Below are 27,362 nucleotides of genomic sequence, written 5' to 3' on the forward strand. Positions count from 1 at the left end.
CAAGATTTTTCCCTTGTAGTTGATGTCTCTATTATGTATGCAAGTAATTCTAATTTAATTCTCAACAATTAATAAATGTTAAATAAGACAAGTTATTGCTATTTTTTGTTATTTTTTTTTTGTTACCAAACATTTTCGTTCTGATTCCAATAACTCTGATTTGGCTCTAAGAAATGAGATTAAGAAAAACTTCAATAAAAAATTTACCACAATTTTTATTTATTGTTTATTTATTATAAAAAATAATTTTATGTAAATTTTTATGTCATAAACAATAAATAAGGACTAAAGATGTATGTTTCTCACTCTATTCTTTAATAGGAAGTGTTAACTTAAGTCTTATTAATAGTGTAATTTATTACTATTGATAGTACCACATAATGTCATGATTGTCAATGATAGAATACGATCTTTTGGAATATTTTCGAACAGAGGTCATCAATTTAACATGTTGATAACTAGAAATTCTAAAAAATACATATCATATCTAAAAATTTCAAGAGTCAAAATCTCAAGCACTATGATTAAAATTGTATCTTACGATAATCATTCACGTATGTTCATATACCTTTTTATGTTTTTTAATATTTTTTTTATTGCCAATGCACGCAGTCGGTGTCATCAAATATAGAGATGTCAACGGGACAGGGTGGGGGCGGGAAGGCCTCCTTGCTCCCCATCTTCACCCCCAGATTTACTCCCCATCTCCATTTTCATTCTTCACCGTGAGAGAATATTGCTCCCCATTTTCATTTTTTTATAGGGCCCCATTTTTCGCGAGAACCCCATTCTCCATCTCTCTAATAGTTTTAACTAATTATTAATTTTTATAGTAGAGTTGAAAGTATCCATCCTATACAAAAACAGCAAGATTTTATACAAAAAGTCTAAACGTCAAGATGGTGACTTTCAAAATGACGCAATGGAAGACGTTATGGCGAGCCAGAGCACATAGCAGTGGACGAGGTAGGGGACATGGCATCAGAGAGGAGAATGGACAGGACGATAGAATTGTAGAAAAGAACGCCACGAATATAGAGAACAACACGGTGAGAATGATGGAGCGGTGAAGGGTGACAATGCAGTGAGACGGGAGAGTGGCGAGGGGGTGGCTGCAGAGAGGTTGGATGGAATATGGATGATGTTAGAGATCTATGAACTAAAGAAAGGTTATGCAAATAAGGACAGTTAAACAAATTTAGAATTTCGGAGATTAGCGGAGATGGGGTGAAGATCTCCGCTCGGGTCCCGCACCTGCCTCGGAGAAATTTCGTCCTCCATCCTCATCCCTGCGAAAAAAATTCCTCACAGTCGGATCTCCATTTGGGACAGTTCCCGCAGAATTTTGCCATCCCTAATTCAATATGTCAGAAAAGTCATGAATCTCTGCTATTTGTAGCAACTGTTGTACATTATTTAAAAAAAATATTAGCAAAATTTCAGTCAAAAAAATAAAAAATATATATTAAAAAATTAAAAAAAATTAAGATAATAAAAGTGTGTATAAATAATATTTATAGAATAACTTCTAACATCTACTAAATTATAACATTCTAATTCTTATTTCAATTTAATTATTTTTAATTTTTTCTTTAAATAACTTGTCAAGCAACAAAGAGAGATTGACAAAACAAAATTTCTTTGACCAGGGACAAATAGGAGTGTTAGATTATCACTGTATTTGTTGAGCCAAGGCAGAAAAAGAATTAAAAAACTATTATGATATTCCGAATTTAATATCAAAGACTACTATAGTGAAATTAAATCTAAAAAACCAAACTAATAAAAGTCATGAATTTAAAAAATTACTATAAAAATTTAGTCAAATATTATAACAAATGACACGTTTTTATTATAATTAAAATTTTTTTTTTCAAAAATAAAAAATTTCTTCTCCCTCCTCTCCTCTCCTCTCCTCTCCTCTTCACTATCTCTCTATTTTTGTACCACTCAATCTATCCATGTCTACTACTTATATTCATATTGACTTAAAGCGTTCTATTTTGCATGTTCATGTCCCTTGTCCATTCTGCTCAGTCGCTCACGACCATCAACCACGGCCACGTCACTTTACCACCATTACTCCACTATCAACCACTCGGATTTTTTATTTTAATAAATAAAATAAATATAATAGTTATTAAAATAAATAATTTTAAAAATATTTATCAATTTAAATTTTTCAGTCTTATCTTGTTTATATAGTAAACGAAATGACATTTCGTATATCTCATTTATAGTAAAATATATATGAAAATAAAAAAAAAAAAAACGTTGTCTAAAATCAAATGGTTTAGTTTCTAAAATAAAAAAAATATTGTTACAGAGACTCGAAAGAATATTATTTTTTTATTAGTATTTTTTTAAAACTTTTAGGTTTGCCAATAACAACAATATTAGTTAAAGAAACTTTTTAGCTATAAATATTATAACGAGTCGATTTTATAATCATATAGAAAATAAATTTTTAAATAATTATTCAATAGCATATATAGAAAGAAAAATATTTGATTGTATTGACAATTAAAAGAAAATATAAAACCTATTTAACTTACTATTTTAGTGTTTAAATTTATTCGCTAGATAATTTAAAAATTAATTATATTTTACAATAACAAAATATAATTATAAAAATTATGGTCATATTATATATACATTGCCCCCACTGACAAAATTTTCTGGATCCGTCACTGCATATATATCGTTTATAGTGTGAACGAGATACATATATATATCGTTTACACTGTAAACGAGATACATGAATTGTCCATCTCGTTTACAGTGTAAACGAGATATATAGAAGACAACGGCAACAGCTATAAAAGAATGCGTAACCCTTGGTATTCTTCACAAACTTTTCCTATCATTTTTGTCTCATATTTCTCACGAAAACAAGGCATCAATGGCCAGTAATAGTCCATACATAGTTGTGCTTGTTTATCCCAATTGTCGTATGAGAAATGGCGACAACGGGGTGACATTTAAGTGTGAGAATCCGATATTGTTTCGCACGCAGCATGTGAATACTGAATACGTTGTCGAATTTGAAGAGTTTGATATCGAGCAAGCTCAGTGGTACAGAAGTGAGGGAGATCGGAAGGGTGGCGTATAGGTTGCTGACACCCATGGATAACAAAGTCTTCCAGTTTTGACTATTCTAACTTCAAGGGGACGAGCATGTGCGACTGATGTTCGACATCCATGGGAGGATCATAGTGGAGCAGGTAATGGAGCTTTCCACCTAGGTGGGACACAGTGGTGGTGGGATTTTCGTTTACTCGACCTATGTACAGGACGACCGACCTCTCGCACCACCGCCCATTCATGTCGCCATTCCAGTGGATGAGGCAGAGGAGGGCGAGGAGGAGTCGGACGATGATTACATGGCAGACAGTGCGGACAGCGACTCGTCTGATGGTGGGGATGAGGATGAGTGTGTTCTGGAGACACCTGTCCAGACTGTGGCCCGCCATGTCCTGCCTCCACCTCACCCAATTCCGGCACTATCGGCAGTGCCAACTCACTATCACAGTCTGGATCTGGACGCCATGCATGAGAGGACTCCGTTTTCTGACACGGATGAAGAGGATTACAACCTAAACGGTGGTGTAGAGTTTCGGGTCGGCCACAAGTTTAGAAGCCGAGAGGCAGTGCTGTAGGGTGTGAAGAACTACAGTATTCGCAGGAGTGCGGAGTACCGGGTAATCGAATTGGACCGGTTAAAGTACCATGTGCAGTGCTGTCAAGGTGAGAATGGGTGTCAATAGAGCCTCCGTATGGCCCTTCGGCAGAACCTTGGATACTGGTAAGTTTAACTTTACTTGTGCTTTTCATTACTTCTGTACGATATATTAAGTATGTTTGAGATATGGCTGAAGCAATACTATTTTGTTGTGTTCAGGGAGGTTCAGAGGGTTGGTGGAGTGCACAGTTGTCTGGCACCCACCATGGCTACCTGGCCAGATACCCTCCCCGTATGACGAGCCAGATGCCGGTGATATCTGGGGCATCCAGGAAGTGGTCTGCGTGGGAGCTGATGGGTGCTGGTACTCCCCGATACCAACCTCCCTGCCTTTACGGAATGACTCGGCTATCCGATACATGATAACAGGCACGGCGGTGTGAAGCTGGAAGGCGTCATCAAGAAAGATCTTGTCGAGCATCTCCTCCTCGTCCTGGTGGGTCCCAGATGGACCTCTTTCATACCAACCAGACGGTGATGTATACCATGCTGCCGATCCTGCTGGCCACCTGAACATGATGAATGCCACGCTCCATGCGCCAGGGGAGGGGGAGGAGGTGGAGGAGTCGGACCCGGAGGTGAAGCCACATCGTGCTATGGGATATCACCGGGATCCTCCTGATGGTCGTACTCCGACTCCTCGTTGGAGTCTGCATCAACCCTAACCCAACGAGGCATCACCCTCTCCCTCCTAGCAGGTCGTCGAGTATCCTCTCTGACCTCCCTCGCACGTCTCCGCCAATTCGGCACGCCCCTTGAAAGGGTGAGATCGTCCCTCAGCTGGCTGATAGTGGGCTGTACGTCGGGGGGAACTTTACGAGCCTCGGGTCCTCCAAAACCTCATGCCCCGACAGATGCCAAACACGGCAATCCCCATGCCACCAATCGTAGTACTCTCTGGTCGGCCTGCTGTCAAACGTATGATGCACAATGATCCTGCGATCGGGATCGAACCTCTGGGTCCAACTGTCGTACCACTATTGCAGTCGCTCCGGCCACCAAACATCCTCACCACGGCCAGTGGTAGTCAGATACCTATCATTAAACACAGGATGTGTATGGACGACTGTCACTATCAGAATAACAAACATCTAAACTCATATAAGTTTCGAAGATTAATACACCGTGCATACCTGTCAAGATTCACCGGAGTTCCTGACACCTGCTGCTCCCCATTGAACTGTCGTTTCACCGATCAACGTGGTGAAACCGTACAATATTGAAGCACACCAAGGGGATGGCTGACAACCAGGTCCCCCACTCCTCTTCGTCACGGAACCAGGGCGGGCACAAAGCCTGCATCGCAGGATCATCGTAGACTCTCCATGCAAACTGAATTGAAGATTTACCGACATAATTAACCACATGATACCTATGTAAATATAAAAAATTTAATGTAAAACTACACATAACCTCCCAAAATCATAATATATTTTATTTCATGACTCAACTTATCGAACCGTAACCGATCGATCGAAACCCTCCAATGGAGGACCCTCGCCTGATGCTGATCCCTACTCTACTGCTGCAATCCATCCAACCTGACAGGTCCCAAGAAGATATATACAGTTCGTTAAGTAACATCCCATATGAGGTGACAACAATATATAATGGAAATACATAAATAAACAGTCGTTACCTTGCAGCCAGCGGATACTGGTAGATTTCTCTATCTGGTGGATACCACTGAGGAAATCTCTGACAGAACCAGCTCATCAACAGCGGAGTAGGGGTGTTCATGGTTTAGTTTTTTTCATAAACTGAACTGAAACTGTACTAAACCATTTTAAATAGTTTAGAAACTGAACCAAACTACTTTGTCACATAAGAAACTAGTTTTAAACCAGTTTACAATACATTGTACCAGTTTAAATAGTTCATAAAAATAAAACCAGTTTTAATTGAAAAAATCAGTTTAAACTGGTTTATAGGATAAAACTAGTTTTAACGTTTAACATATATAAAATTAGTATTTACATTTTCTCTCTCTCCCATTCTCTCTCCCCCTCCTCTCCGCCCCCTCTCTCTCTCCCCTCTCCCTCTCCCTGCTCTATCTCCTTTTCCTCCCTCTCTCTCTCTCATTTCCTTCTCCTTCTCTCTCTCTCTCTCTTCTTCTCTCCCTCTCTCCCACTCTCTCTCTCTCCTTCTCACCTTTTCTCTCCCCTTCCTCTCTCTCTCTCCCTCTCTCCTTCCCTCTCTCTCTCTCACTTTCTCTCCCTCTCTCTCTCCTTGCGCTCTTTTCTCCCCCTCCCTTCTCTCTCTTTCTCTCTCATCCTCCTCCTCTCTCTTTCTTTTTCCTATCTCTCATTCTCCCCTCTTTTTTCCCTTTTCTCTCTCTCCTTTTCTCTCTTGTTTTGGAGAAAATAGGAGGAGAGAGAGAGAAGAGGGATATAGAGTGAGAAAAGGCTGAGAGAGAAAGAGAAAAGAGAGAAAGAGAGAGAGGAAGGAGAAGAAAGAGAGAGAAGAGGAGAGAGAAAGAAGAGAAGGGAAGAGAGAGAAATAGGAGAGAGAAAGAGAGAAAAGAGAAAAAAAGAGAGAGAAATAGGAGGAGAGAGAGAAATAAAAGGGGAAAAGAGGGAGAGAGAGAGAGAGAGAGAGAGAGAGAGAGAGAGAGAGAGAGAAAGAAAAGTGATGCCAGGGCATTTTGGCCAGTTTCACTGACCTTTTCTTTACTGTTTTTAGGGTAGTTTCATGCATTTCTTTAGAAAATAAGTTAGTTTTGGGTAGATATTCACTTACATCTTGATTCAAGCATCCACTGTGCACTTTACATGATTTCATGAGGATTTTGCATGAATTTAATGACAAATTGGATGTTGCAATTCCCATGACTTGGACTAGAACTTTGATGCACTTTATTGCTTGATTTCAGGACAAAGGAAGCAAGGAAGAACCACGTTAATCTCACTAACGTGACTTCTAACGTGGAATGGAGGCTAGCTTGCAAAGTTAATGAGAAAAGTAATCGCCAATAACGTCCTCGAAGCCATCATAGCCCACGTTAAGAGTCACGTTAACTAAGTTAACGTGAACTCCAACGTGGAGAAAAGAAAATGGAGCCAACGTTAGTGACACTTACCTTTGTCACTAACGTTGGGCCAAGCTCATAAGTGGCCACATTAGTTGCCACGTTAACTTAGTTAACGTGGCCTCTAACGTTAAGAAGTAAAGGGGAAGCCAACGTTAGTGACATTCAACTTTGTCACTAACGTTAGCTAAGTCACAATAAGCCACGTTAACTCCCACGTTAACCTAGTTAACGTGGAAGCTAACGTGAAGAAAGTGGGTGATCAACAACGTTAGTGACACCAAACATTGTCACTAACGTTGGGATTAACCCACACAAGCCCCAATAAGCCACGTTAACTCCCACGTTAACCTAGTTAACGGGGAAGCTAAAGTGAAGAAGGAAGGTAATCGCCAACGTTAGTGACACCTAACATTGTCACTAACGTTGGAAGGAGCCCACACAAGCCACAATGAGCCACGTTAACTTCTACGTTAACTTAGTTAACGTGGAAGCTAACGTGAGGAGGAGAGATGATGAGCCAACGTTAGTGACATTCACCTTTGTCACTAACGTTGGAGATGGCTAGCACAGCCACGTTAAAGGCCACGTTAACCTAGTTAACGTGGACTCTAACGTGGGAGCTAGGGGCACATTGGAATGTTAGTGACAAAGGTAAGTGTCACTAACGTTCTCGAAGATTGGCAAGCCTACGTTAAGGAGCCACGTTAACTAAGTTAACGTGGACTCTAACGTAGGGAAGGAGGAGGCTTCTCAACGTTATTGGGAAAGGTAAGTCCCAATAACGTGTGCGAAGGACAAAGAGGCAACGTTAGTGGCAACGTTTGTGCCACTAACGTTGAAGTTAACGTGGCTCTTACTTGGGTGAGGAACGTTAGTGAAAAAGGTGATTGTCACTAACGTTCTCGAACCCATATTTTCACTGAACGTTAACACCACTAACGTCCTGAGCTAAAGTCTCTGCCCACTTCATACTTTCTCTCTGCAAGTAAAGCCAAGCCCAATGAAGAAGATAGCTGCTTCAAACTCAAGATCCAAAGGCCCATACCCAAGACTTGAAGAGCCAACTAGAAGATCAGAAGAGTAGTATATATAGGAGTAGTTTTGAATTATTTTGGGAGTTGGAAATTATAGGGAGCCTCTTGGCATAAAACTACTCTCTATATTTTACTTTCTCTGCACTTCTAGTTTCATCATGTATTCTCCATCTTTGTTTTCATTTTCCAGAGCTATGAACAACTAAACTCCTTTCATTGGGTTAGGGAGCTCTGTTGTAATTTGATGGATCAATACTAGTTTTCATTATTCTTCTTCTATCTTTTCTCTTGATTTTACTTGAAAGCTTTCGATCTTCATCCAATTGGGTAGTTATCTTGGAAAAGAAGCTATTCAAACTTGGATCTCTTTTGAACCTTGAAAGAGGAATGAAGAGATCATGCTAGAAATATTTTCTCATGCTGGACCAAATTGGGTTTGGATGGATATGTGACTATAATCCTCTCAACACTTGATTTGGGAAATGCATGTGGTATAATCAGTGACCATACTTCATCTCTTCTCATGAGCAATTGACCAAGGAATTGGCTATTGATCAAGATTTGAGAGATTGAATTACAAGGAATTGTAATTCGATCACTTAAGATTGCCAAGGAGATCAATGAGTGCATTGATTGAGGAAGAGATGAAAATAAAATTGATCCGGAGAATGCAACATCTCCTGAGCCCAATGAACTCCCCATTTCTGATCTTACCCATTCTCTTTAATTTCTGTCATTTACTTTTATGAGCAATTACCCCATTCCCATTTAAGATTCTGCAATTTACTTTCCGTCATCTACATTCAGCTCTTTATTTCTAGCATTTACTTTTCTGTTATTTACTTTCCCGCCATTTAATTTTCTGCAATTCTCAACTCAAATTCTGATTCGCTCAACTAAAACATTCCTCTAATTAAAGTTGCTTGATCAATCAATCCCTGTGGGATTCGACCTCACTCTATTGTGAGTTTTTACTTGACGACAAATTCGGTACACTTGCCAAAAGAAAATTTGTTATGAGACAAGTTTTTCGTGCATCAAAAAGGGAGAAGGGAGGAAGAGAGAGAGAGAGAAGGGGGAAGGGAGGGAGAGTGAGGGAGAGGGGAGAAAAAGAAAAGAGAGGGAGAGAGAGTGAGAGGAAAAGGAGAGAGAGAGAGGAAGGGGAGAAAGAAGAGAAGGAGAGAGAGGAAGAAAGAGGGGAGGGGGAGAGAGAGAGAGAGAGAAAGAGAGAGAGAGAGAGAGAGAGAGAGAAAGAGGAAGGAGAGGAGAGAGAGAGAGAGAGAGAGAGAGAGAAAAGGGGAGAGAGAGAGGGAGAGGGGGAAAAGGAGAGAGAGAAAAAGAAAGGGGAAGATATAGGGAAAGGAGGGAGAGAAAGAGAGACGGAAAGGGAGAGAGAGAGAGAGAGAGAGAGAGAGAGAGAGAGAAGGAAGAAAGGGGAAAGAGAGAGAAGGGAGAGATGAGGGGGAGAAAGAGGAGAGAGAGAGAGAGAGAGAGAGGAAAGGGAGAGAGAGTGAAGGGAGAGAGAAAGAGTATGTAAAAACTAATTTTGGAGTTTAAATAAAACCAATTTTAATTTGGTTTAAAACTAAACTGAACTATAAAAACTGGTTTTTAATAAGCTGATTTTCATAAAAACTATGGTTTCAGTACAGTTTTTTATTTAAAAAAACTGGTTTATTTAAAACAGTTTCAATTCAGTTCAGTAAAACTAGTTTTTTTTTTGCACACCCCTAGCGGAGTGCAACCGGCGATGTATGTGATGCCCTGTTGTGCCGCCGAACAAAGTGACTAGTACGTACAGATCAACACAGCTGAGCCCTAGGAAAGCATCGTACACTCCCTGAAGTCCCGGAGAAGCAGTAGCCAACGTGTACGTCTCCGGACGCCATCGCTCCATGAGTGCCGAAATCAGGGAATTGTCCAAAGTGAAGTCCCTGAGTGGCACCGTGTCGCCGAATCCGGCCTCAGCCAGATATGGAACAATGGCGTCGGGTGGAGGAAGGGTATGGCTCACTCGCCGGGGCAGTAGAAGGCGAGGCCTCTAAAGAATAAAAAAAAATTCAGCCTTATAAACAGATGATCATAAATTTATGCACATTACTGAATTCTTACTTTTTATTTTTTTTAGTAATTAAATCACCTTAATGTGATACACAGCAAATATTTCTATCTAACTTACAGTTACTTCTACTTAAGAACATACTTCCATATTTCTAGCCTACACATGTCTCTAACTTACATATGCCAGAAAGCCTTTCCTAAGTAGAACGTAATAAATACTAACAACCTAGCACAAGAAAAACAGAGTTCCTCCTACAGACCTATCACTAAACCATTTAACTACATTCTTGTCACTTCAGAACTACCCTAACAATAGCCACATACTTAGATTAAACAAAAATAACGCAACTAACCTCGAAGTCGGTCGCCCTAACGTAATGCGACGTCTCATTCAGCCTGTTGATATCTCCGTCGTTCCCCGCCTGGCGCGCCATCACTGTATCAGTCTAAAATATGGTAGGAAAGGGTCAAAAGAGGTTGACTAAGTCAAATTAGGGACCCCACAGCCGCTGTAAACGACTTTCTACTTATAGGTGTGCACAGGGATTATCTCGTTTACAGTGTAAATGAGATAGACACGTTGCAGCTGACGTGTCTTATCTCGTTTACACTGTAAACGAGATACACAAAATGTCATCTCGTTTACAGTGTAAACGAGATAAGACTGAAAAATTTAAATCGGTAAATATTTTTTAAATTATTTATTTTGGTAATTATTATATTTATTTTATTTATTAAAATAAAAAATCCTCAACCACTCCGTGTCTGGGAATAGAATAATCAGGATAGAAATAGAATAAGGTAAAAACTCAAGTGCAGTTTACTTCATGTGAAGTTGATAGTTGAGAACGGTTAAATGATTTGACTGATTTGACTAAATTTTTATCTAATGATTCTCAGTTATCAACTTTACATGAAGTTAACTGCACCTGAATTTCCACAATAGAATAAACAAAATAGAACATCATTTTTTTTTTGTTTGTAAATATTAAAATTGGGTGACGGGGGATTTGTAATGGGTTGGGTAGTGGATATAAAGCCCAACTCAATTGATTTCGATTAGTTATTGTAGTGGCCCATCTTAACGGCCCAGTTTATATATATACAAAAAATTTAAAATGGAAATCTATTCTTTTCCAAAAACTTTGATGACCTAAAAAGGAAAAAAGAAATGAATATCTAGTATTATCTAGATTTTGATTCTCATGGAATCCATTACAGTGTTCTTTTGATCCATTTTGGAGGCTAATAATAGTTGCAGATTTGGTAGGAGAATGTTTTTTTTTTTTTCCTTTGATATGACAAGTGACCAGAAGAACATGGGGTCTATATAGTGAACATAGTTGACCTTATACTTAATGTCACTGACTTGATGTATGGAAGAAGGTCCTTGGAATTTTTTTTTACAATTATAAATTTTATATATACTTAAATACTTTCTTGATTTATTTCTTCTGCTCTCAATGATTGACTTTGTTTCAATTCAAATTTGTGGTGTATATCAGAAATGATTTTTCAACTACGTTCTTTTATTTGATACTTAGTTTTATATACAAGATGGAACTTGGAAGGAAATAAAATTTTAATTCTTAAAAAAAAAAAAAATAATGGTATGATCTCTCTTTGCTCAAAACTCAACTTCTTTGATGATGATCTTTCTTGATCAACTTTTAATGTGAAATTTATTAAAATAGTTGTGAAATTATAAATTAGTATATCAAAAATTAGTATATCAAAAAATATTGAGGATTTTAAATTTATAAAAAAATGAGAATAATCTGTTGATGAATGAACTAGTTTGGTGCACGACATTCAATATCAAAAATTAAAATGAGTCATTTGATGTAAAGTAAGGGACCAATTTTATGTATATGTAATGATACATAGTAGATGACACGTGGACAAATAACATGGTGACACGTGGCATAATTCGACATGTGGCAAAATAGTATTGTGACACGTGACATAACCATCCATGTCAACATGTCACGTGTCGCTACCGATATGTCATCACACCGTTACACGTAGTTAAATCATGAGGTGACATGTGTCACTAAAAGTCCACGCCAGCGTGACGAAAAACGGATCATGGACTAATATGGTGTAATTAGAATCTCATAAATGATTTTGATGCATAACGTCAATTTCAGAGACCATTTTAAAAATTTAGTCGATATTATTTCATTTTATTTCTCAAATTTTGCTTTTACATTTTTATATTGAATTGAATGTTAAAGAAAACAAATTAGAGAGGTGAATGAGTATAATATATAAATCGTTAAGGCATTTATTTGTATGAATTTAATTTTGATGTACTATTAGCAGAAAATTATTTTAAACGTGTATTTAATTACGTAATGTCATATCAATAAAAATAATTACCTTTCACATTTTTTACTACGTGAATAGATATCCAAAAAAACATATGTAATTACATAACTATATAAAATACTTTACATTATGAGTGCATCAAAATTCAACTTTATTTTTATTCAATAAATTGGAGTTATTCAAATATGGACATTGGTATCGGAAAATCAACACATAATTGATGATTTGAAAGTGATTGCAGATATCATGTTTGAGAGTTGCGAGAAAAAGTAAATGGAATGATTTAGAAGGAGAGGAACGGAAAATGAAAGGAAGATTTGATATCTTTAAACCATTTATTTATTTATTTATGAGCTTAACATAAATAAGAAGAAGTTTGAAGGTTTATTATATACTTTTATAATTTTTTTATTAGATATATTAGTATGTAACTTCAAAATTAATATAAAAATATAGAGACTTATGTATAACTCTTGGTGTAATATTATACAATAAAAAAAATTCTTATGTCGTACTATCTTTGAATCTCACATTAATTATAATTTCATTATGCATGTTCTAAATTGCACAATCATATGCAATTCTTAATATTTTTTTTCTCCAAAATCTTTCATAAAATGTCTCTTAACCTTACTATATGCCCTTACTAAATCATTAGATATATCATGTGTAGAATTTTTTTTTTTTATCACTCTAATATCTCTCATTCTTCTCTTACTTTAGTTCTAACTGAATATTTATCAAAAAAAAAAAAAGTTGATTCTCTATGTTTAGAAAAAAGGACAAATAGGTCCCTGACCTTTTGTTCCGCATATATTTTCGTTTTTTACCATTGAAAAATATTTTTAAGTCTCTAATCTTCACAAAACTTGGACGGATCAGTCCCTGATGGAGGCATTTGGACGGAGGGACTGATCCGTCCAAATTTTGTGAAGGTCAGGGACTTAAAAATATTTTTCAATGATTAGGGACAGAAATGTCCGCGGGACAAAAGATCAGGGACCTATTTGTCATTTTTTCCTATGTTTAATATAGACACATGTTCATAGATGATAACTAAGTATCTTTTCATTTTCTTTTTATTTTCAATTTTTTAATTTCAATTTCAAAAAACAATTACCAATTATAGGATTTTGTCCAATAATGAGAATAAAATTTCTAGACCGACAAAACATTACACTCCACAAAAGAAGTTGACACTTGAGAGTTGACCCTACCTACCTGCGCACTTTAGCAGAGGCAAATATGCTCCTCTCCACTTGGTTCCTTAATTGCTTTCCGCAGTTCTTGGACCGTATCTTGCTAACATGCGCCATGGGATCCCTCGCCTAATCTCCTCTTTCATTTTGATTAGTTTTCTTCCACCAATTTTAGTGACTCAAGTTATCACGATGTTGTGTACCAAAATAATGTGCTTCTTTTTATTTATTTTTTTAATGGAAAATTCAGAAAAAAAAAAGTGATTGGTGGAGAGTGGCTACTGTATTTTATTTTACTTTTTTTTTTATTTGAAAGGTACTTGGTCAAGTTGTAGCCTTGTAAGTTTGTCTTTTGGAACATTGTGGGCTAATTTTTTTTGATATGACACCAACTGTGTTGTAATGCTCGGTTACGGAACTATGGAGAGTTTTATACTGGTGTGGCGGCGTTTAGGTGAAGAGAAGTAATCGGACGGTCCGATTTATTGCAGCTGAAAAGGGACACAAATTAGACCGTTCGATTTGTGGTTCATGGAGGGCAGTGCATAGAAATCGGACCCACCGATTTTATGCTTAATGTTCAGATTTTTCTTTTGCACAAGGAAATCGGACCCAACGATTTATTGGCAAGAGGGAAAAAAATTTTAAGGGCCATAAAATCGGACCCAACGATTTCTAGGTGCCACACTCCCGTCAAGCACCCTACACTCTCATAGTGCGGTTATACACCACCACTAATCCAATATAAAAAATAAAAAAGTGGAACATTGTGTCGGAGTTGGAAAATTTAAATATAGGGCTAAAATATTATATTTTTAAATATATTGTATTTTTTACTTTTTTTTAATGTGGACATTATTTACCAAAATAAACCAAAGTCTGATTTATTTTTTATTTTTTATTTTTTATTTTTTTAAAATAAAAATTAGAGAATCTGATTTTAATTTTAAATTTTATAATTGTGTGAAAAGTAAAATTGGAGTCCGATTTTAATTTAAAAAATATTTTAATTTTCTGAAGACAGAAATCGAACCCTTCAATTTTGATGTTATAAAATTTTTTAATGCTTTAACTATTTAATATCAAAATAGATCATTCGATTTGTGGAGTGATTACAACGTTAATATTATACACTCCTTCTAAATCACATGTATGTATATTACGACATTGTTTGACCATAAAATAATTATTTGGCGTTGTGTCGAGATGTTTATAAATTATAACTTATATTTTTACTAGAAAAATTGGAAAATAATAATGTTGGTTTAGTTTAAGAATGTTTTTTGTTTTGAATGATTTTTGTTTGTAATAATTTGTTAAGAGAGAAAATAAAATTTGTTTTTTATTTTTGTATAAAATTAAAAAAATATTAAAAATTAAAAATGGAAAATAAAAATAAAATTCAATTATACTATAACTTTTTTAACTAATATTCGGTATAATATTGACCAATGTTTGACATTTTGTTGGAAAAGCTTTGATTTTTTTTTTTAATTTTGATTGTTTTAAAAGTCGATCATTTTACTATAAGAAAATACACACGTATATATTGTATTTATATTCATTTTTAAAAAAGAAATTGATTCTTTAGTTATAACCTCTTCTTTAAAATTAAAAAAATGGATAATCAGTTATTTATTTTCATTTTTAATATGTTATCGTTATTATTATACTCTCAGCCACTAGAATAGAATATATATTGTAATATAAAAAATATATTAAAAATAAATTAAACTACACATATATTTTTATATAAATATAGTAAGTAATTTTAGTGTATAAATAATATTTTTATTATTTTATATAATAATTTTTGTATCTACTTAAATGTTTTTTTATTTTTCAACTATTAATATATAAAATAATAAATATTGATCTTTTAGCAATTTTTTTCGTTCAAGTAATAGTTATATTTATATACATGTATAATTGTATATGCAATAGAAAAAATTTTCAAATATTTCCAAAATATGAGTATTCCAATAATTTTTATCATTAATTTCAAATAATATATATTATATATTTTTTATAATTAAAATTAATGGCTAAAATTACTATAACATCAGGATTTCATGAATCCCTGAAATTCTTCTGATGCAATAACATGAAAGGAAAAATTAAAATATGTAGATTATTAAATTATCATTTGCCTAACTTACATACCAAAAAAGTTTATAGTATAAAATATGATTGTGAAAAGTTATTGAAAACAAAATCTCCATTTTCTAGCATAAATCACGACTAGCAATTTTTTCTTTTTTTTTCTTTTCTTTTTTTTTTCAAACGCTAAATTAGTACACTTATAAACAAAGAGAGTACAAACATAAAATATTAGTTTGAAAAGTTCTTGAAAACAAAACATTCATTCTATAACATGAAATCACAGCTAGCAAATATTTTTTTACCTTTAATTCTAAATAATAAATAAAGGGGTTAATTATTATCCCATATCCTTAGCTTATATACCCAAAACAGCACATAATATATATAAAACAAAAAACCAAAATGCAAAATTCACATGAACTAAGAAAAACATATAAAATCTAGATTACATGAATAGACAAAATTGCCCTTGAAGAAAAACATAAACTTCTAATAGTATAATTAATTCATCACATCATTATTTCTCCCATCACATGTAGAATTAATATAAAGGTTAAACTATACTTTAAATGACATAATCTCTCTATTTTTACTTAAAAATCTTAGAATTTGAATCTTACTCTTAATTTAAAAAAATATATAAAAATAAAAATATATAAAGAAAATTCAATACTATCTAGTCTAGATATTATAAATAAAACACATACTGTAAATTTAACAAAATGGTAATAAAATATTTATTTTAAAACACAATTATTATTACTAGTAAATATATATAATAATAAAAAAGATAAGATTAGTCGATATGGTAAATTTTTATTTTTTAACTAAAAAAAATTGGATTCCAATCTTTGAAATAGTAAAAGTATAATTTTTTTATAAATTATATATAATGAAGGATATTTTAGAAAAAAAAAAACGAAAACTCATTTATTTGTTTTTACGTAAAATTAATTGTTAAAAAATATTAAATAATAATTTAGTTAAATATGTTAAATTATCTAACAGTTTTTAACTACAAATTTTATTTAAAGACTATTATATATGAATTTTTACCAAAAAAAATTATATACCAATTCTCTTGCATATCTATATTTTATAGAATAAATCTCTACATTCAAACAAAATTTTTATCTAAGTCTATTCAAATTGTTGTAACAATTTTTTAAATCACGCCCTCCTTCTCCTTCCCCTTTTCCTTCTTCCAAATTTGCGCAGGTTCTTCTTCTTCTTCTTTCCAAATTTGTCCACGCAGCTTTTTCTTCTTTCCTTCTTCTCCTTCTCCTTCTCCGTTTCTTTCTCCTTCTCCTTCTCTTCCTCCTCGTATTTCTTCTTCTTCTTCCAAATTCGTGCAGGTTCTTCTTCTTCTTTCCTTCTTCTTCTTCTTTCCAAATTTGCACACGCAGATTTTTCTTCTTTCCTTTTTCTCCTCCTCCAGATAGAGATTATCAATTCAATTCAATTTAGAACACATGCGTCCATTTATTCAATTCAATTCAATTCATAATAAATCGAACATGTTATTAAGGTGAAACAATTGTATAATATTAAATGAACGGAATATTATCCATTATATAAAATCATTCAAAACAGATTTTTGCACCAAACATGTTATTAAGGTGAAACAATTGTATAGTACTAAATTAACGGAACATTATCCATTATATAAAATCAAATTCAAAACAGGTTTCTGCATAATGAACCGAACACGTTATTAAGGTGAAATAACTGTATAGTACTAAATGAACGGAACATTATCCATTATATAAAATCAACTTCAAAAAACACGTGTCTACAATTTAGAGATTATCAATTCAATTCAATTCAGAACACATGCGTCCATTCAATTCAATTTAGCAATTACATTCCATTCAATTCGATTGAAAAAATAACCCATTAGCAAAATATTGGTGTTGTTGATAATGATGATAACGAAAGAGGAGAAGAAGAGGAGGAGAGGACGTATGCGTGTATTTAAAAGAAGAACCGCAAGGGAGGAGAAGAAGAAAAAAACGCATGTAATTACGCTTTTTTTTAATGAGAGTGATTTTTGTTGGTATTGGACCTAATTGAATAAACTTGAATGAAAAAATACTTGAATGTGTAGCAATTCTGTTATTATATAGTGTTAGATTATTATTATTATTATTATTATTATTATTATTATTATTATTATTAAATGTCCTTAGTTTAATAGAGTTAATATTTAGTTTGGTCCTTGAAATTTAAGACTAGACTCATCAATTTGATTCTCGAAATTTCAATGGACTTGTTAGATTTCAAAATTTGTAATGGTAACTCGCATGAATTTTTGCTCCGATTTAGATTTCTCGCCCAAGTTTCACATGATCGAGACTTATTAGAGCTTATAAAAGTTTGTCTGTTGTTTTCAAAGCCCCAAATTTTTTAAATTGAACTTATTATTATCGTCTCATAAAGATGTTGAAAAGCTAGTCAAACTTATAAAAGGTCTAATAGATCTCACTCACAAAATTTAAGCGAAAAATTTAAAATTTGATAAATTAATTTATAAAATCAATACGTTATTCACAAAAATTAATTCAAAAACTAACATAAATTTTTTTTTTTTGGTTTCCCACGGTATCCCCCAACCCGACAGGTCAAAGACTAATCCGTCGCGGTACTGAGCTCCATTTAAGGGTTTGCCGCTGGCCAATGGGTTGCTGCATGCACAAGGCGGGATTCGAACCCCCGACACTTACTTAAGCGGACTAGTGAGCTAACCACTAGACCAACCCAACTTGGTTAAAAACTAACATAAATTACTATAATTAATTTGTAAAATATAAATTGAGTCCATTATAATTTTAGAAATCAATTTAAATTCCACCCAAAAATTTCAGTACAGAGTATTAACTCAGCATATTATACCACCCACCCCCCCCCCCCCACAGAGTATTAACTCAGCATATTATACCACCCCCCCCCCCCCCCCCAAAAAAAAGGTAGATATGATATAAAATATTAAGTTTCCTAAGTTAGAATATGAAGGCAGCAAAATAGGGGTGTGTGACTGCGCTGAGTTATATAGTAACCACTTACTACGCACTCTTCTCTTTCTCTTCTCTTCTCTTCTCTTTCTTTCTCTTATAACAACAAAAGCTTATCATCTTCTCTTCTCACCAATCTTCCAACACTTCCAATGGGTATGTCTTATCTTAATCCCTATTCTACCCTTCAATTCTTACTTCTACCTTCTGGGTTTTCTTAATCGCTGCTTTTTCCACATAAAGTTTGATTTTTTTCTTTCCTTTTTTGATTTTCTTTGCATCCATAATTGTATGGCTAAGAAACAAAATATGGGGTTTTCGTTTTGGGGGGAATTTTTCTTTTCTTGAGTGAAAGTTCTGTTCTTTGCAATAGCGAATTTGTTCAATCAATTCCTTTTTTTTATTTGGTTCCATAGGAAAGAAAATAAATAAAGGGAGAGTGTGAATTGTTATTCTCATAGTGTTGATTTGATTTGAGTTTTTGTTCTCTTTGTCTTGTTTGGTTTACACTCATGGAGTTTTTCTGTTCCTTGATTCCTTCTTCTGTTTAAGCATAATTATTAAACAGCTATGCCACACCACGTGTCTTAACACTTCCCTTAATCTACAACCGTTTTTTCATTTGTGGTTCTGGTTTTTTTTCCTTCATTTACTTGTTGTTCTTGTGTTTTATCACTTCTTTTATTTGGAATTTTGAGTTTCAATAGCTTTATGGGTTTGTGTTTTTTTCTTATTGTATTTATAATTCAATATTATGTTTCTCTTTCATCTGATTGATTTATCTTGTCTCATGCATAAATAGCTTTAATTTCAGAGGTTAATATGAGTTTCTCTCACTATATGGATGATGAATATGAGAAACTCTTCAGAAGAATGAATCCACCAAGGTACCAAATTTTCTTCAAGTTTTTTCCCCCTTAGTTTGAATTTTTGATTCCACATGTTTGTTGACTTGTGTGATTCTCGTTTCAGAGTTGTAATTGATAATGAATCCAGCAAGAAAGCCACTGTTATAAGGGTATGGAGTTGAATTCGATGTCTAGTTCTTTGATTTTTTGAGTTCTGCAATTCATTTTTGTTTACATAATTCGTGGTTTTCGCCATCTTATTGAAGAGTTTTGCGCCTTTTGCTAACGAAATTCGGTTTGTTTCGCAGGTTGATAGTGCAAACAAGCATGGAATACTCCTTGAAGTCGTGCAAATTCTGACCGATCTAAACCTCATCGTAAATAAGGCTTACATCTCTTCAGATGGAGGATGGTTCATGGATGGTAATGTCAAATTCGCACTTGCTTTTGCTAGTACTAGTACATTGAGAATTCTGAAACTATATTATACTTTAGGTCAATATGTGTGCACTCGCGCACGCGCGCGCATGTGTGTGATATTTGGGGATATGAGGATTTCTTATTCAATTTAATTTCCATGATACTTTATGTTTTAATAATATACTTATAATCAAAAAAATTTTGACAAGAAAACTTTATTTTTTTGCTATATTGTACCAGTGTTTAATGTCACTGACCAGGACGGAAACAAGGTCATGGATGAAGCTATTCTGGACTACATTCGAAAGGTTAGACTCATTCAGTGATCTTGAACTGGTTTTCCGTGGTTAATAGGCTCTTGAATTAACTCCTAAAATCATTTGAGTCGACGAGTTCTCGAGTTTGACAACCTTGTTTGTTTTATCCTTTTCAGTCACTCGGTCCAGAATCATGCTGTACATCGTCCATGAGATCTGTCGGGGTCAAGCAAACTATGGACCACACCGCCATAGAACTAATGGGAAGCGATAGGCCAGGATTGCTTTCAGAAGTGAGTGCGGTGCTAACTGACCTCAAGTGCAACATAATCAATGCAGAGGTGTGGACTCACAATACCCGTGCAGCCTCCGTGATGCATGTAACGGACGAAGAAACCGGCGCTGCAATCACCGACCCTCAAAGGCTCTCACTAATTAAAGAACTCCTAGCCAATGTGCTTGGTGGTGGCAACAAAGTCAGGGGAGCTAGCAGTGTAGTCACCGAACAAGTTACGCATACTGATAGAAGGCTTCACCAGATGATGTTTGCCGATAGGGATTATGAACGACCCGACGACAATGAGTTTGATGAGAAGAGAAGACCAAAAGTGACCGTTGTGAATTGGTCCGACAAAGATTACTCTGTTGTTACTATCCGATGCAAGGATCGAGCAAAGCTTCTGTTCGATATTGTTTGTACTTTGACAGATATGCAGTATGTGGTTTTCCATGCAAGTATCGATACGGAGGGTCCAAATGCATTTCAGGTATTAATGTATTATGCTCATATACACGCTTGGAGCACCATGTGTATTCCTTCGATATGTTTAAATGACATTTATGAAGCAAAATGGTAAATACTTTCTGTCTTTATATGCAGGAATATTACATTAAACACATAGATGGATCCCCCGTAAAATCGGATGCAGAAAGACAAAGAGTGATTCAGTGTCTTGAAGCTGCAATTCAGAGAAGAGTATCCGAGGTACGTCATTAGGGTGTGTTTGTTTTCCGCTTTTTCTAGCAAAAATTTCACTTTTTATGTATTTGCATAAGTTTATACTATGATCAGAATTTTAAAGAAAAATAATTAATTTGAAATCTTTATGGAAAAGATAAGTAAAGTAGCTTCTCTGTAAAATCAGTATTCACTAAAATCACTTTCTCTAAAAAGAATCAGAACCAAACTCAGCCTATATTTTCTGAATTTTCTGCATTATTTCAATCAGAAGCTAGCATACATTGAAAATGACCCATCATGTTTTATGGTTTGACTTTCGCTGTATGATTCTGCTAAATTAATTAATATTCTATGCTCCAAAAGTCTTACTACCCTATAAATACTCATCTCTCAATTATTTATACAAAATGCAAGTCATGCATATTTTTGTTTTCTTTTTTTTCCTGCTAAATAAACAAACCTTAAAAGTAGATATCCAAAATATTTGTATTACATGTATGTATTTCTGTTATTGTGAGTTGTGATCATTAAATTTTTTTAATTGTTAATTTACCACTTAAGTGGCTGTACATCAAAAGTCCCTGTTTTAATTTTTTCTTTCTTTTTTTTTAATATGCTGATAGTGCACAGAAATTAAATCCATTAATTATTGCAAGCAACACAGTAAATACCATAAAGAATGATGTAAATATTTGAAGATTTGAAAACTATTTCAGTTCATATAATCTGAAAATTAATGTATTACTTTCTTCATATTAGGGTTTGAAGCTAGAACTCTGCACAACCGACAGATTCGGACTTCTGTCCGATGTCACGCGTATCTTTCGAGAGAACAGCCTCACAGTTAACAGGGCGGAAGTGACGACCAAAGGTGGCAAAGCCGTTAACACATTTTATGTTAGTGGCGCATCCGGTTGCCCCGTAGATTCTAAAACCATAGACACCATTCGGCAAGCAATCGGAAACACCATACTAAAAGTAAAGGGTAGGCCGGAAGAGTTGGAACCGGCAACGACGCAGGATTCTCCGACAAGGTTCCTCTTTGGTGGGTTTTTCAAATCAAGGTCCTTTGTTAACTTTGGTTTGATAAAGTCTTATTCATGAGAATAAGGTTTGGTGAAAGTGTAAAATATGCTCTCTTCTTCTCTGATTCTATCACTATCTATTTCATTTTCTTGTACATGGAAAAGTGTGACTTTTTAGTGTAGGGAATTAGGAACCCTAGTAGCAGATTTGAACCCTTTTTAGATACAATTATATTGTGTAAATTCAAGCCTCAAGTTTCTGTTCTCAAGGTTTGGTTTTGTTGTTCATCATTGGATCCAATCATAAAGTTGGATTATTGATGTTGATAGCAGGTTGAGCCTTATTTGTGTAATTCAATTGAAACAATTAGGTCAAGTATCAAACAATTTGTATATAAATTTCTCAACCATGATCTGATTTATCTGGTGTCTTCATTCTTGTTCTTGAATTTTTTTTTTTTAATTAGAAAAATTTAGGAACATTATTTGAATATATATAATTTTTAATAACATTAATTGGATTTAAGTTTTATATATCTTCAGTATAAAAATCATGTGTTACTTTACATTAGGAAATTAGATGTTGAAAATAAATTAAAATATAGGAACTTTTTGTGAATATAGAAATCTAGGTAAAGGGAAAGGTTCATTCTTGTTAGAGGTATTAATCTTACAAGAAAAATCAAGTACATTTTTTTAATCAAAATTATTACCTATATATATTAATTAAAGTCTAGTCACAAAAAACAAAAAAATTAAAGTCTTTTTTTTTTTTTGAGAAATATTAAATGATCATTTTTTTTCTTGTATTTTTTGGTGTCTAAAATTTTTTTTTATTGTATTTGAATAAGTACTAATTAATTTTCTATTTTTGTTTTAATAAAAGTGTTAGGCTCTTAGTATTTTTTTAACATTGAAAATCTATCATCCGAAAGTACTATTAAGCTTAAGGAACTAGAAGGAGTAAAATTTAGAAATGAAACCAACTTGAGTTGGTCGAGTGGTCAGCTCACTCGTCCGCTTAAGCAAGTGCCGGAGTTCGAACTCCGCTTTGTGCATGCTGACGGATTAGTTCTTAACCTGTCGGGTTGGGGGATACCGTTTGAGTAAACAAAAAAAAATTTAGAAATGAAATTTAGCATATGATTATTGTGTTCAACATTTAAGTTGTGACACTAATAGTGATTTTTTTAAAATTGAATGATTGAATGATGATCAGCAACTTCATTTTCAGTTTTCCAGCAAATTGTCTATATAAAATTATAAATATAATAAATTAATAATCCTTCTTTTGTTTTCTTTTGTTTTTTCCTTGTCTTATTTGATAAGCTAGAATCTAGAACCTAAAATATTAGTTTGAGTCTAATCATGTATTCATATTATAAATTAATTTGAAGATTCTTAATGGTGAATTACATGGAAAGACACTGTATTGAGTCAGAAACTTGAGATATTTTTTTATTTTCTATGTTTGTGGGAGTAATGTGCAATTCCCATACTTTTTGCAAGGAATATCTTCCTTCCAAAACCAAAGTTAGTGGCGCCTAACCTTTTCTTTTTCTAGTAAACAAAAAAAAAAATTGGATCATTCCATATAAAAAATCTTCCAAACTTTTATTTTATTTCGGTTTCCAAAATCAATATTTTTCACAGAGCAATAATCAACCAATAAATAGTGGATGAGCAAATAATTATTTTTTAGTCTGTCGGATTAAAAAATACTGTAAAAAAAAAGTTTATTTATGTGGGGTAATGGGTTTTGTGTATGATTTTCTTTTTATCAATAACAAAATCAAATACATAATTAAAGATCAAGTTCTCAATTCTAAAAATGAAAAAAAAATCGTTGGAAAATATCTATTCTTTTTATAATACTTCAATTAGATTCAATTAAATAAATTTTTAATAATAAAATTCATGTATCAACCATTTAATTGAAGGAATATATTTCCACCTTCTCCAAGGAACTTTAATACAATGAATTTTTATGGTGGCGAGTCCAATCAAAGAAGAATCAGAATCTAATGATACCAACAATAAAGTGTTGGGTGGATTGAGTCTAATTTTGTGATCTAATTGCATCTCCCTCCCCCTCCTCCTTTTTTTTTCTATTTTTTATTTTTACTCCACTCTTAAGAAAATAGGCTATAAATAAAAGAGAAACACTTATTGGAGCCGTTGGGCCTTTGTGCAAATTAAGACAAGTATTTTTTAAAAATAAAAATAAAAAATAAAATTGACCTGAGTTGATTTAGTTGATAGTTTACTAGTCCGCTTAAACAAGTGTCAGAGTTCGAATCTCGTCTTATGCATGAAGCAATCAATTAGTCCGTGACAAATCTTTAAATGAAACTCTTATTCGTAACAGATTAGTTCTTGTCCTGCCAGACAGAAAATACCGTAAAAAAATAAAATAAAATAAAACTTTATTTTTATCCTATAAATATGATTTTGATAATTTATGATAATTTAGTTTAAAGAGATTATTGTTTTAGAGAAAATTATACTAATTTTCCTAGGGCTTATAACAAACATATTAGTAATATGAGCTACAATTAATGGGTCTGAAGTGTGAACTAATGTGGCTCATATGACTAATAATCGGATTTATTAAACAAAATTAGTCTTTTTTTTTATTATTGTTTTTTCATCTTCGAGTACTATTTTATGGTTGAAAACTGAATTTTTTTAAGGCTTTCAAAATAAGAACGTATTTTACTTTTAAACTAAAACTTAGTTAAGAACACATTTTAAGAGTACACTAAGACAAATTGAAAATGGTTAAAGTTTTTATGTATTTAATATATCAAAAGTATAAAAAAAATAATTTTTTCAAAAATTTTTAGTCAAACATTTTCTATTTTATCATTCTTAAAATGTTTTCTTAATACACATATTAACAAGACTTTTTAAATTATACCACTTCAAATGAAAATTTTAATGAAGAAAGAGATAGAATGGTATTTCTACAATGAGCATAGTAGAAAATAATTAAAAGGTTTGGCCAGCTAAGTTGACTTATTAATAACATCAATTAGAAAATGATTTATATTTCTTTAAGTAATAAATATATTGGACTAAAACATATCAAAACCGTGTCTATAACATTCAAATTACAAAAAAAAAAAAATTCTAAAATTGGTCAATATATAAACTACATTAGTTCATACTCATTTTTCGTTAGCGACATGCTGATGTGATTTGATAATACAAAATAATAGTGTTATGCATAATATTGTGGTTTAGCCATATATAATGAAGTAATAACATGGATAACAATATTACGTATTATAACTACATATCATCCGATATGTCATTATTGTAACTTTGTAAGTGAATTAATTTGGTCATCAACTTTGTTTTATTAAGTAACTTATTTTAGGACATAAATTTGAATATTATGTAAATTAATTTTCAGACCAAATTTTTCTAATTTTGTTCTATAAATTTAAAATTTTTAATATATTTTTTAAATTTACTAATTTCTCTTGCTTTTATTATTTCGCATATGGTTTAAATACAAATATTTTTATAAATATTCTTTTAAATTTTAATCAAATTTTTTTTTATAATATGATTAATTAAAAAAAGAACCTTTTTTATTTTAGTCTAAAAAATTACATATTTTATAGGAATCGAAATAACCCTTATTACATTTTTATATATGACTAAAAATAATAAAATAATATATTTATTCTATTATCAATAAAATTAAGAAAGTTACATACAACTATAATATATAAAAGATTCAATATTTTATTTTTCAATACAAATTTTTCATGTATAACTAAACACTATATTAGATGTATACAAAAAAAAATCAGTCAATTATATAGAAAGTATGTGTTAAAATATAAATACATATTAAAAATGAGTTAAACAATAATATATATTTATACACAAATATATAGTGATTAATTTTTTATCCATAAATAATGGATATTTTTAATAAGTGTTTAGTAAAATTCATAATAATTAAAAGAATTTGCTGACATGTATCTAAAGGTACATTTTAAAATTATTATTAAAAAATAAACATTTTTATATTCAATGTATCGAATGAATTAAAAACTTAAAAAAATATTATTATCCTCTTAAATTGTGTTTTTAGGATATAAAATAGCTAAATTCATAATTAAATTTAGGGGTGAGCACGGGTCGGTTTGGTTGGGTTTATAGTAAAATTAGAATCGATTCGATCAAAATATAATTGGTTTGGTTTGGTTCAGATTTGTATTTTTTTGTACATGTATCCGAACCAAACCAAACCGATTGAGAACGGATTGGTTCGGTTCGGATAATTGGGTACCCGATGACTTTAAAATTCATAAAAAAAAAATCAATTTTTTATCTTAAAAATTCAACAAGTACAATAAACATGTAACATCAATAGAAATAATTCAAACATGTTAAACACCAAATACATTAAAAACTAAATTCATTAAAATCCAAACATATTAATAATGAATAATCATTGTCTAATGAAAAAGTCATATATATATTTTTATTTAATTAATATATGATCAGGTTCGCGGGTTGGTTCAGATTCTGCCCCCCAAAACCGATACTCGAACCAATTGCCAACAAAAATCATCGGTTTAGTTTGGGTTAGACTCGATTACCCATTGATTTCAGAACCAATTTAATTAGTTCGGTTCGAATTCGAACGGATAATCAAGTACCCGCTACCCGTGCTCACCCCTAATTAAATTCAATAATTAATGAAATATGAAAATTTATTTGGTCAGCCCAAATTAAGGACCAGTCGCTCTCTTTCTTCAACCCCACCTCCATTGAATCCGCTAGGGACAAAGAGAATATGAATGAATTTATTGTAGCAACAAACATGCATAATAATAAGAGTTTTTATGATTAGCATTTCATGAAAAGATTTAATTAAGAATGCTCTAAAGGTATATTAGTTAAAAATATTGGGAAAAAATTATATTGAAAAATCAAAAAGGGTTAATTAAGCTTTTAAAGTATTTTGTATATGTGAAAAATGTATAAAACTTAGAAAATTTTAACTAGTGCTTTTAGAGCATTTGATAATAAAATATTTTGTTAAAAATAAAAAAGTTTTTATTTAAAAGTAAGAATTTGAAACTTTTCATAATAATAAATAGAGGTAAATGTTTGTCTTTAAAAGTTTTTATTATATATGAATCTAATTACATTGACCAAAAAATGATAAAAATATTATTTTTATCACTTTACCGTGTTAACTTTAAAAGAGTGTGATTCATTTTAAGATTATACTTACAGAATAGAATAATGAAAAAGATAAAAATTTACAAAGCAATAAAAACTTTGACATATAGGATTCAAAGTCAGTGGAC

The 27,362-nt window shown here is 32.7% G+C and overlaps 1 protein-coding gene across 2 annotated transcripts; it reads left to right on the forward strand.

Annotated features, from left to right (window-relative positions):
- The first annotated feature begins 18,502 nt into the window (after positions 1 to 18,502).
- LOC107630341 (ACT domain-containing protein ACR4) lies at positions 18,503 to 22,458 on the forward strand. 2 transcript variants are annotated; one of them, XM_016333476.3, is made up of 8 exons: positions 18,503 to 18,668; positions 19,315 to 19,399; positions 19,485 to 19,530; positions 19,669 to 19,783; positions 20,021 to 20,088; positions 20,214 to 20,804; positions 20,918 to 21,022; positions 21,758 to 22,458. In XM_016333476.3, exons 1-8 carry the CDS (start codon positions 18,665 to 18,667, stop codon positions 22,100 to 22,102), a joined length of 1,359 nt encoding a protein of 452 aa, XP_016188962.1. In that variant the 5' UTR covers positions 18,503 to 18,664; the 3' UTR covers positions 22,103 to 22,458. The 2 variants fall into 2 exon arrangements, with proteins under 2 accessions (XP_016188962.1, XP_016189031.1); XM_016333545.3 differs by having other exon boundaries at positions 18,510 to 18,668; positions 19,327 to 19,399.
- Positions 22,459 to 27,362: the final 4,904 nt, after the last annotated feature.

This window comes from Arachis ipaensis, chromosome B1 (assembly GCF_059453495.1).
Source record: "Arachis ipaensis isolate K30076 ecotype BB chromosome B1, ASM5945349v1, whole genome shotgun sequence".
Classification (NCBI taxonomy): domain Eukaryota; kingdom Viridiplantae; phylum Streptophyta; class Magnoliopsida; order Fabales; family Fabaceae; genus Arachis; species Arachis ipaensis.

Excerpts from the sequence above, each read along its gene's own strand:
- LOC107630341 (XM_016333476.3), top strand. Across the intron at positions 19,400-19,484 it reads AGAAGAATGAATCCACCAAG|AGTTGTAATTGATAATGAAT; the intron begins GTACCAAATTTT and ends TTCTCGTTTCAG. Across the intron at positions 19,784-20,020 it reads TGGAGGATGGTTCATGGATG|TGTTTAATGTCACTGACCAG; the intron begins GTAATGTCAAAT and ends ATATTGTACCAG.